Source organism: Branchiostoma belcheri, unplaced genomic scaffold (assembly GCF_001625305.1).
Source record: "Branchiostoma belcheri isolate BF01 breed outbred unplaced genomic scaffold, Haploidv18h27 scaffold1, whole genome shotgun sequence".
Classification (NCBI taxonomy): Eukaryota; Metazoa; Chordata; class Leptocardii; order Amphioxiformes; family Branchiostomatidae; genus Branchiostoma; species Branchiostoma belcheri.
Window position 1 is genome coordinate 3548500 of NW_017802379.1, and position 12552 is coordinate 3561051.

The window sequence follows — 12552 nt, forward strand, 5'->3', positions numbered from 1 at the left end:
TTTCTACAAACAACTCGAGTAGTGAGTACATGTACAGCATGGCAGTATCATTACGTTGAAAACTGCTCCTAACAGTTTGTGGTTTGACATCCAATGCACCTTTACTTAACAACCATAATCTATTCTCTGATAACAAAATATAGGCATCTCGTAGTTTAATTGTTATAGATATGTGTTTTGAGCACCGTGTTTCTGATTATAATAATAACAGTCATTGCTGCGAATATTGCTGCACATAACTTCCAGACGAAAGCGCTAGCTATCAAAGCCAACTAGTTGTTAGAAACTCGGGTCCCATTTTTAAAACTTATCATTTGCAGTTGATGCCACCTATACTTCAACCAGTCTTATTTTATAAAAGACTTCATACACGTACACAACATTTCCATGAGACCTCACGGATATGAACCACTAATTTGTAGGGTAGGTCACAATGCCGTCTGTGGGTGATGCTAATCATAGAATGGTTCTTTACAACTTCATGGGAGATAGGCGCCAACATATGCTAATGTTTCAGATGGCATTCCGCCATGTTTCTCCAAAGAACTAGAGTAGTGAGTACATGTACAGCATGTCAGTATCATTACTTTGAAAACTGCTCCTAAACGTTTGTGGTTTGACATCCAATGCACCTTTATAATTACTTAACAACCATAATATATTCTCTGATAACAAAATATAGGTATCTCGTAGTTTTAATTGTTATAGATATGTGTTTTGAGCACCGTGTTTCTGATTATAATAATAACAGTCATTGCTGCGAATATTGCGTTACACAACTTCCAGACGAAAGCGCTAGCTATCAAAGCCAACCAGTTGTTAGAAACTCGGGTCCCATTTTTAAAACGTATCATTTGCAGTTGATGCCACCTATACTTCAACCAGTCTTCTTTTATAAAAGACTTCATACAGAACATTTCCATGAGACCTCACGGATATTAACCACTAACCTAGAAGTATTCTTTTATAAAAGACTTCATACAAAACATTTCCATGAGAGCTCACGGATATTAACTACTAATTTGTTAGGTGGGTCACAATGTCGTCTGTGGGTGATATTAATCATAGAATGCTTCTTTACAACTTCATGGAAATAGGTGCCAACATATGCTAATATTTCAGATGGCATTCCGCCATGTTTCTACAAACAACTCGAGTAGTGAGTACATGTACAGCATGTCAGTATCATTACTTTGAAAATTGCTCATAAACGTTAGTGGTCCGACATCCAATGCACCTTTACTTAACAACACAAATGCTTATTACTTGTTATCCGATAAGAAATATAGTTATCTAGTAGTTTTAATTGTTATAGATGTGTGTTTTGAGCACCGTGTTTCTGATTATGATAATAAAAAATTTAATTAAACAGTTATTGATGCCAATTGCGTTACACAACTTCCAGACGAAAGCGCTAGCTATCAAAACCAACCAATTGTTAGAAACTAGGGTCCCATTTTTAAAACATATCATTTGAAGCTGATAGCAGCTATATTCCAACCAGACTTCTTTTATAAAAGCCTTCAGAAACAACATTTCTATGAGACCTCACGGATATTAACCACTAACCTAGAAGTCATTCCGTGCTCTCATGACCCTCTGAGAAGATTGTAGGTCAGCGTATTTGAACCAAGTGGGAGAAAAGAAGTCTGATATTAACATGTTTGTGCACTTACGTAAACGGGGCAACTCTGGTCAATTCTAAAATTAATGGAATATTCGTGTCTTTGGCTTCTGAGACTTCAGCTGTGAACTTGAAGATACTTGAAAGTTGTATGTTTAAAGTTAAAACTTTAGACCCAAGGCAAAGAAGTTCTCTCACCTAGAGCTTTTAACCAGTCACTCTGGTCTTCCTCAGTAGACTGACCCAGTGAGGCTTGTCATGTGGCGTGTCACATGTCATGTCAACACTGGGTCAAAGGTAATCCAGAAAAAAAAACAGAAAATTCTTAAAAGTTGTCAAGAAAATGGTAGGAAACGTATTTTTATGTCGTGGTTTCAATTCTGTACATTCTTGAAAAGATTACCATTGCCTGACTTGATACGTCTCGCTCTATTGACATTTATTTGGTCACAACAAATATCATATAAGCTCCGTCATTTTGACATTGTAGTTTGCAGGTTCGTTCGTTTCGGTGAGTGATTTACTGTGCACTTGCGCCACCATGTGGCGTAACTATAAACTACACGTCATTACTCCACAACTACCTGTTGGAGCCATTTTATGCCCTACATGACACTGAGCACGAATTGTCCTATAGGTTTCCAGGCTCAGGGAGATCATGATCAGTGGATAAATGGCAAACCGAGAAAGTCTAAGAGTAATTTGCAGAGAATATGCGATGATGTCTGTGAGTTGCGACCTTAATAATATCTCTATATAGGTTTGGCGCCATGAGAATGTATGGGGAAAAGATAAGCAATTTATTGAAGTCAATGACTAACGTCATCCACTAATATGCACTAATCTTTGACTTCAGTTAAACGTCTTTATGTTTACCAAAGGAAAACATATTGCTTTTGCTCGGTTTCCTCTTCTTCTTCCGTTCCAAACACTGACCTCTGACCTTGTCAACCAGACTGTCTCTCACCATGGTAACTGGTGTTGTGTTACATCATGTTGCAATTTAATAGTAGGAGGGATTTAGACCCCTGTCACCATATATATGAATGTGTTTGAGTAAGAATAAACAGAAAATTGAAGACCATGTGCGAAGGTAAACATTATGCATTTGCTTTGCAAATGTTACCTTTCTAGTTTTAAATCTAATTTTCAAATAAACTGACCGTTCAACCTGTTCAATCTGGTAGGAATGTAGTAAATGTCCCCGACGTTTAGCCATTCTATTATTGATTGACCTGTTTATTTCTGATGAACCGCTGAGATCGGTTTAGACCTAAAATCCATACCAACCGAAATAGCTAGGAGGTGCTTTTTCACAGTAGCGCTTTCTATACATGCAGCTGGTCTACAATTTCTGATTTCAGCTACACGTAATGGGACAGGTCAGTTTCCTTTAAAGTCCAACTCGTTCTTTCTATGTTTTTATCAAGCTTATCAATAGCCATAAGTTTATCCTTATGCTTCAATAACATTTTTAAAAAAAAGGAAATAAATACAAGTTTATAGATGCTGAATCGATTAAGAGAATTTGGAACTGTAGTCCTTGTAACCTATTTTGGGTAGAAAATGTAAGTTAATTTTGGTGGTCTTTTTTTCAAATAAGGCCACACCGACTTAATTTTATGGATGACATCCGCGCGCGCATTGATTTTCGCCTGTCGCCCTCAAAAAAAAAAAAAGATCACCTCCACCGAGGCTCTGGCCTGGCTCTAGGCCTGGGTAGTCCATGCTAGTCAGCGACAAAACGGAGCCGAGCACCCAAGCCTTCGAATTCGAAGCGCCACGACTCAAGAACTCAGTACATAAGTATAGTACCGATTCATAAATGCCACAAAAAGCCAGCTTGTGCCGGCTTGTCGTATACGTCACTATGTACTGTCGGGAATTCACAATACCAGCTTTGTATTCCTGTGGTTCAGTAGCATTTTTATTTTTGGCCGGAATTTTTTTTTATTCGCCCGCGCGCACTAGTTTGGGAGTCTTCAGAGGATGTCATCCATAAAATCAAATCGGTGTGGCCTAACAGCAAATCTAAAGACGGAAACGCCCTATCCCGGCCAGTGCCCGGACATTGACTGATCGATTACAGACCCTGATCAATGTTTCGACCGCCTTGGGGAAATCTATGCAATTATCTAAATGGACTCCAAATTCAAAGGTACATCCGATAGACATGAATGAGAAGCCAAGAGTCAGCAGTAAGATGTTGCAAATCTTTTTTTTTCAATTGCAAAGCCATACATCGGATGTTTGTGGGTCACTGTGCTGATAATTATACTGAGAAAATTGAACATAGCAGGAAGGATGGTGTATATTATATATATTATACTATCGCTGGTGTACGATGACTTTGTTCAACATAAGGAGATTTTACTTTACGTTATCATAATGGGTATTGAGCTATACTACATACCTTCTAACTCCATGTACATACCAACATCTACATACTCATACAACACATAGAAAAGCTACCCGAGTAATATATCATTCCACAATTATCAAAACCGTAATCAACGCTCCTCCGTGTGATGAATTTATCATAACTTGAACCACTCTTTCTTCCTCATGTGTAAGCCATACATATATCTGTTATCACGTCCTACGTTCTACATACATAGCACCAATCAAACTTACATATATACTTCTTTGCTAAAACAACTTTTTTGCAATAACACTATGTTTCAAACCTAAAGGTCCATACACCATATTCTGACAGAAGGGTAGTGACAATCTTTCATGGTTCCTTTTCTATATGTCAAAAATATCAACGTACATAAAAAGTCATAGGTTTTTTTTAGGGAAGATATCGTGAAATATGCTTACATTGATCAACCTGGCCATGCTGATGATTTGTCATGATCTGTATGTATATGGAAGGACATTATATACTGTATAATGTCATTGGTATATGAATACACAGGTATTGGTTTAGAGGAAATTTTGTACACACTGTTTTCATCTTTCTGAGTTTCTCTTAAATCATATGTACTTTTTCTTCAAGATCATGATTCTAAGCTACACTTCAGATACTCTCGGAATATTGTAATTGATAATTTCATACTCGCAGCAGATTCAAATAGATGAATTGCATTCACAACCTCTTGTATAGTTTTTATATAAGGTATTGCAGCTGAAGGTATTGCACTGTGTCACGTGATGCACGTGACTATCACGTGATACAGAATGTGTGTGCACGTGGTACAATGGCTCTGGTGCACGTGATGCAGAGACTGTGTGCACATGGTACAATGGCTCTGTACACGTGATGCAGAGGCCGTGTTCACGTGCCCTTTACCGCGAGCTAACGTTGGAATCTTCAGGAAGCATGATCTCCTCCACGATGATTCTGGAGACGGAGTTCCAGCCGGTGTAGGCGTTCCCGCTGTGGCTGATGCCGTCACAGTTGCGCACAGATAACTCCACGTTTACCCGACCTTGTGGGACTCCGCTGCAGATGCCTTCAACTGTGTTGTACAAAAACCATGTACCATATCTTAGCTTGAAAGTTCATCTGTGTCAGTATAATTCATTGAAAAAGGATCTTTAACTGCAATTGCCAACTCAGATTTTCCGAGTGAAAGTACCACCTTGAGTTACTGAGGAAAATAACCAATTTACATCAGGGCGCTACAACAGAGACGGTGGACGCCACAAACTATCTGCTATGTCACCCGTCTGCAATTTGCATAAAGTTGCACCTTATCATTATTACAGTATGTGGAACAGGGGATGCATTCCTTGACTGTCATTCACAAAGTTAAAAGATGAAAATAGAAACTAACTTGTGGAAACCCGGTGGATGTTGAGTCCGTTCATGCCATTGCCCGCCCTTGTGTAGACCAGTCCCTCGATCGGCAGCGGGCCCGAACACTCCATCCCGTTGAAGGTGAAGTACCACCGCTTGCAGCAGCCGGTAGGACACGTGACTCTAAGTGCACCATTCCACAGGACACGTAGAGAAGAATTGCTGGCCCGTTTGTTGAAAGGACATTCCTGAAAGAAATGAAAGCGGTCGTGAGTTTACACATTTGGGGCCCTGAGAACCGTTGTTTCTGTAGTGGGAAACTGAATAGACTATCAACTAGCCTCCTGTGCAGGACTCCGAGCAGGTGGGAGTTTTGATACTGCGTTTTGTAGAATTTTAAACGGCGTAAAATCTGATTGTAGGATAGCCGGCTACCAACGGTGGTCGTACCTTGATTTTGCCGTTATCCCTGTCGTCACTAAGTTTGCGCCAGGCGCACTGCTTGATGTTGGGTGCTCGCAGCGCGGCGGATGACCCCGGCTCCCCCTTCAGACCTTTGATTCCCGGCTTGCCCGGTCTTCCCGGCTTGCCCCGGTCTCCCTTCAGCCCGTCCTTCCCGCTGATCCCGGGGGATCCTGGGACACCGTTGCCCCCAGGGATGCCATTCGTTCCCGGCATGCCCGGGGGCCCACGCACGCAACATCCGGTCTCTAGACACTGTTGCTATGGAAACAAAGAAGACAGACGAACCTGAAGAAGGCCATAGTAGACATGGTTGACAACGCAGACTTTTAGCGTTAAAGCATCGTTAATAATAGACAATAGAACAAAGGCATTTTCACTTAACATTTAGCAAGAAATATATAGTCCAGGACTGCAATGCTTATCTCTAGATCTCTTTGTCATTAAATGTTAGGGTACAATTTAACAGTGTCATGCTAAGACTATATAAGGAAATTGTGCTTTTACTATATATTTGCTGGAAGTTTCAGCAGTTCATCAGTCAGAACATGATTCTACATATTTTGATTAATTTGCCATGCATCATGCATAAAACACGCGTGCACGGCTGTTATATATCACATTAATGTTAAAAACAGAGCATTGTCTTCTGGTTGTTAGTGCCCGGTCACATTCATCGTACGATAAGTTTAAAACAGCAAATTGAAAAAAAATATCTTGGACAGTCGTGGAGATGTCGTATGACATTCGGCTTTCTTGTCGTAAGCCCTTGTAGCTGATGAATGAATACGATTTAAAAAAAAGAAAAACACGATGCATGTGGCCGCGCCGTTAGGGGATGGAAACAAGAACGTGTCATCTGTACGACACTCCTCTCAGGCCCAACCTTCTCCGGGTCCAGGTCATCAACACGATAGGAGGGCCATACCTGCGGCTGGCGGGGGGGAATACACAAGATAATACAGATTCATTGGAGAAAAGACGACGATATTGAAGAACATTAAATCCATTCCAAACTTTATTATAAACCAACGACCTGTTTTGTTCTTACCCTATTTTAGCAGTTTTCTGTTTGAAGTCATCATTTTAGAGCAAATCTTGCATTATGACATTTTTTTATATTCTTTAAACAAAAATTGTTACCATGTATCTTCCAAGAATAAGTTCCCTCCGACATACACATGATAAAAGACAAAGCAGTTAAGCATCGTTTTCTATTTCAACATTTGCTGTTCGTATGGTTTTTAAAAAGAATAATCTCCAAGCATATTCTGTGGGGCAAAGGGAGTCTATATTGGCCGCATGGGACGGTTAGCGGTTACAGGAGGACAATAGATACAGGCGGCCAATATAGACTCCCCTTGCCCCACCCACAGAATCTGCTTGGAGATTATAAAACCAAACATCATGTTGAGTTGGTTGTTCCGGAGGGGAGCCCGGCGGTTCCCCGATCCGGCTCGTTAATCACATTACTCCCGTGATGTACGATCCCGCAGGACATGGATTATTTCCTCTCCTGAGCTGCATCAGTCATTCAGCAGCAGTCCACAGGAGCGCGGCCACTAATTTGGTCTGCCGTGGACACCACTGTGTGCTGCAGACCCCCCATTTTCCTGATTAATCCGCACGCTTTATGACTTATTGAACGTAAAGATTGACTGCCCGCTCTGGTACCGACCGGTTTATGATCTTTGGATCTGGAGTGGTCTGGTAAAACTCTAGTAAGAACTTGATCTCTAGCAAGGATAACGTTGCTCTTACGAATGACACCATTGGAACTGAGAGCTGAATTTTTTACAAAACCAGAATTTAAATTTTACATCGTAAATCCCTTTGGCTTTGTTGAGTAAACGTTGCTAACCGAAGTTATACATGAAAACGACAATTGATCTGGAACTCCATATGTACACAGGTGCCGTTGTTATAACGGATGATGCAATGGGACTAAGAGCTTACTTCTACAACACGAAGCATGTCACATTGTCAATGCTGTAAGTCTCATTGAGTAAATGCCTTACGTTATGTTGCTTATACATGTACTTACAAGTCATTTCTGCTCTATGCAAGGAATCAAACGTGTCAAACACATTATGTGCATCCCTTTCTTTGGATGTTACAATTGTCATGCCAATAAAAGTCAAGTTAGGAAAAGGAAAAAAAAGAACTTACTAAAGCACGACAATCATTATTTTTGGATATAAGCAATGATCATCATCAATGCTAAATGCCATTCACATATCTGCATCTTTCAGACTGTGGAAACATTCTTTAGTACTTTAGTAATATCGTTGATATGAGGTTACGTAGAATTCATACAAAATTTGCTTAACCGTATTATGTTTCTATTGCATAACCGCTGACGTTGAACCCTATTTATGTCAATAAAGACAATTCATAACAATAAAAGCGACCCACGAGACGTACTGATGACGCACTTTCTGTGTCTCACAGACGATCTTAATGTTATTTGTAAAGTGTACTTCCGACGTAAAGTGATTTAAAACATGCGACCAATGACAGGTCTAGATTCTGATGAACTTAACTGAGAGTGAGTGTAACATCCTACGACTCAGACTAAGTTCATCTGTCTTATTTTAAAGAAATTCATGTCTCCATAAGCCTTGATTAATTCATGACCACATCCGCACACATTTAAAATTTCCCAAGGACTCTCGTATTACGACTTTGCCCGGAGGCTGCGCCTGTCATATTTTTGTTAAGACCCATTTTTCTTCCTCTTTCCTGCCTTGAAGATGCCGCGAGGCACAGCATACTAATAGATATATGTGCAATAAATTTAATTACTATGTAAGGATTATTGTTACTTCGTGCATGGAAGACTTCAACATTGGTTAGCTAAAGAAAAATGTTTTGTAAAAATCCAGTCAGTGTTGTGAGGGACGATATTTGCTAACATTGTCTTCAAATGGCTTATCATTACATGTACAACGGTAACATAGATAGCGAGGAGTTTATTTATTTTGCTACAAAAAACTGAAATGATATAGAAATCGAATTTTACACATTGTCAAATGTCTCACTATTTTACTAAAATATTGAAATGATACAGAAATTGAATGTTGCACATTGTCAAATATCTCCTCACAACTCTTTGACCTTCAACTATATGTGTAGTCATGTACAGCGAAGTGTCGCGAAATTGGAGGAAGCGTGGGTCCATAATGTGATTGACAAAACAGTCTATCCCATATCCTCATTATGATGGAAGCCCTCAATTGAGGGATTACTTTAGAAGATTGAATGCAAATGAAAAGATTTCGCCGGTGTAATCCAATCGCTGTGTGAGTGTGCGTCCGGATTCAACTGCAATCTTTTGGCTCAAGTTTTATTCTACGGAAATTGTCTTTGGTTAGTACATGATGATAATGATAGTGCTGATGCTTTCTGACATTTTGTGTTGGTTTAAAAGCTCTGGTGACCAACTTTGTTTGAGTCTAATATTAAAAGTCCGCTCTTTTGGCTCAAGTTTTACTATACGGAAAGTGTCTTTGGTTATCACACAATGACAATGATAGTGCTGATGCTTTTTGACATTTTGTGTTGGTTTAAAAGCTCTGGTGACCGACTTTGTTTAAGTCTAGTACTAAAAGTCCTCTGTCATCAACCCCTGGCAATACGTTTGATCATGTTCTTTAATGTTCATACGTACACCGAACGACACAAAGACACGAACAAAGACCAACACTACAATATATCAATGGAACTGGAAAACTGATAATCCTGTCTAATAAAATGTTGGCTTCAAAACCAGCACGACAAGTTGAATTGAGAGTAAATGAAAAACTTAAGGGCAATTCTATTGGACATAACTTTAAACTGCTAAGATACTGAGAGGAAGACATGTACCAGGTCTCTTTATGATATAGTCCATTTGCAGAGACAATATCAAAGTCATAACAACGAGCCTCCAATCATAACGATGTCGTATAGTAACTATGGTCAGTTTTATTTAGATTTATGAGGTCATCTAAATTAATAAAAGAATACGCGATGCAATCGTCTGTAGAGCTATGAGAGGAAAAGGCGTCCCTTCCCAAGAATTTGCCAGCTAGCACCCAGAGGTCGAAAACGGGTGACTACATTTATGACCAAGTTGGAATTTATGCCCGTGTTAAACGCAACCCGTAGTTTGGAGAAGGAAGTATATTTCAGGTCGTGAGGATGCATTTTAACGGCTCCAAATCACTTTGCCTCAGGCGCCTATATAACGACATGGCTGTGTCCGCTATGGTAACATGTATGCTTCTTTCAGGAAGCTTGAAAGTGCCTTTGAAGTCATTTCTGTGTTCTGTCCCCTACACTGGGTTTTATAAAGACGACTCTGAAGACAGCGACCTACATTCGCTACATGCCAGGACAATTTAATATGGTCAAGTTAAATCCAAGTACTTTCGCAGCATTTCCACAAAACGTGAGTAGTGACATCTGTTTCAATGGTGAAAACAACTTTTTTCAATCTTTTAACTGATGCAGACACGAGGATTGATGATGACAGAGCACAGATGGTGAGCGTCAAAGTTCATCAAAGCCACCATGTATAGAGTAATGAAACGCTAACCTAGCCTTTTGAGATGTCAATCCTACGCGTATACATTACAATGCAGCGTTTAAACATGAATGGATATCGTGACTACCTCTACGGCATGCAGTCTTACCTGTCCTCCCGTGTCCTGTGCCCACACCGCGGCGGCCCAAAGCCACAGGAACCCGAGGAGAAAATGAGTTCTTCCGATTGTCGCCATATTGCCAGCCCTCCTAGTGGAACATCTGACGGTTACAGGCGACCTTATGAAACCCAGTCCTCTGATTAAATGCTCGCACCAATTACGCCCTACGATTGGGTGTCGGGTCCCCGCGCGCGTGGGCAGAGAGTCGTCCGTTACGTCCGTTAACGGCAATCGATCTCTCGACCAATCAGCCGATCGCAAGGTGCAGGAAGCGGTTCTCCTCAGAGACAGGTGGCGGGAACAATTCACACAAAAATCCACAGGTCTGGTATAACAGATGAACGCCATCTCATAATAGATTTACATGGTAGAACACACAGAGAGAGAAGCGCTAGCACTTTATAGACAAATACAAACTGCTATATTCTCCCGCTCATAAATATGAGCAATACTGACAATTCACACAAAAATCCACAGGTCTATTCTAACAGATCATGTGCTTAGAATGTACAGGGTAGAACACACAGAGAGAAGGACTATCACTTTATAGGCAAATACAAACCTTCATATCCTCCAAATTCATAATGATAAGCAACACTGACAAGATTCATGCTTTTTATTCATTCAAATAAATCTACCATAAAATCTATCTGTCTATTTTTCACCAGCAATGCAAGGAGGCGAGCAGCATGTTTTATTCCCATAATAGCCTGAATGTACATGTTTCGTTCTGCTCAATCTGTTGTGACATGTACATAGTCCGATGGGACAGATAACTACAATGGAGGTCTTCTTTATTCACTCATATCGTCCGCTGTGGTTTTCGTAAAAAATGGAGTCATGATTTGATAAAGCTAGCTAATACCTACATATATTCCATTGAGGGTCACATTGATGCTCCTAATCATATCCATAACGATTTAGGCACATTTGGACAATGTCAAAACGTGCTGGGATCTAGTAGTTAATTATGTTTAGCGTCAACGAACAAGTACCAAGTTATGTTCAATATTTTACAATATCTTGAACTACGATAATATAGTATACATTTTAATTTCACTACGGTTGAAATTATATTCACAAGCCACTTTTTATGGGTGTTTCCCTTTTTGGTTAGTTAAAACCGACATGAAATTTGATTTAGATTGTATTCCACGTCTCGCTCTATAGTTTTCTCCTTAATACGTCATGTGATTACGTCAAATAATGCATACTGATTAGTGGGGCTTACCATTCAATCAGCCACCGTACCCACAGGGAGAATTATGGGTAATCTATCAGCCAATCGAATGTGGTATTGACGTTGTACAGCAACGGTTTTCCCCTGGGGATTATTTTAAACATTGAACGGATCTTTATTTCTTAGGACGGGAAGCCACGAAAACCAAAACGCTGAACTTCAATAAACAATGGAAGACTGACGTTTACAATATATAAAGTTATATGAACGCGTTAAATCTATACTACCATTATGGATATAGATGTGGTTTGGAGGTCTATCAAAAGACAGGCAAGTTACCATTGAATTGATGGACAACGTATTTAGTTCTAAACTAACATATAACTAATGATTCCTTATAAGAAGACTTATATCGTCTTGCTTGATGTGTTCTGTCTTTGGTAGCAAAAATAAAGCAAAAAAGCATCTTCAAAACCATAATCAAGTCGTAGACTATTTTCAATTGCTATTCAAAAGCAATTGAACTTGACAGAACTTGATTCTGAACTTGATAAGATTGTCTCAAAATTTTAACAGCTGTGTAATCATATTTCATTTTGATCATGAGGGCTTTTGGCACAGAATAGACATTGACGCCATACTCTGACTGACCCAGTGCCCGTGTCAAGTACTTTTTGCAATCAAATCATCAACGTCGTCTCAATACTGGGCGTCTTTTGTCCCGACCTCAATAATAACCTTCCATTGTCAGACAAAGTGCCCCAGACCTGTTACCCTTGTTAACAGCACTCGCCGGACAGGAGAAAATTGAATTTGCTTCACGGTCAAGTAAGCCTGGGCGACAGCAGGGTGC

At 39.9% G+C, this 12552-nt stretch overlaps 1 protein-coding gene across 2 annotated transcripts; it reads right to left on the bottom strand.

The window, feature by feature from the left end:
* Positions 1-3837: 3837 nt before the first annotated feature.
* LOC109467674 (collagen triple helix repeat-containing protein 1-like) lies at positions 3838-10645 on the bottom strand. 2 transcript variants are annotated; one of them, XM_019765722.1, is made up of 5 exons: positions 10508-10645; positions 6718-6765; positions 5820-6092; positions 5407-5617; positions 3838-5088 (listed from the first exon to the last, which is right to left on the bottom strand). In XM_019765722.1, exons 1-5 carry the CDS (start codon positions 10592-10594, stop codon positions 4916-4918), a joined length of 792 nt encoding a protein of 263 aa, XP_019621281.1. In that variant the 5' UTR covers positions 10595-10645; the 3' UTR covers positions 3838-4915. The 2 variants fall into 2 exon arrangements, with proteins under 2 accessions (XP_019621281.1, XP_019621287.1); XM_019765728.1 differs by lacking the exon at positions 6718-6765.
* Positions 10646-12552: the final 1907 nt, after the last annotated feature.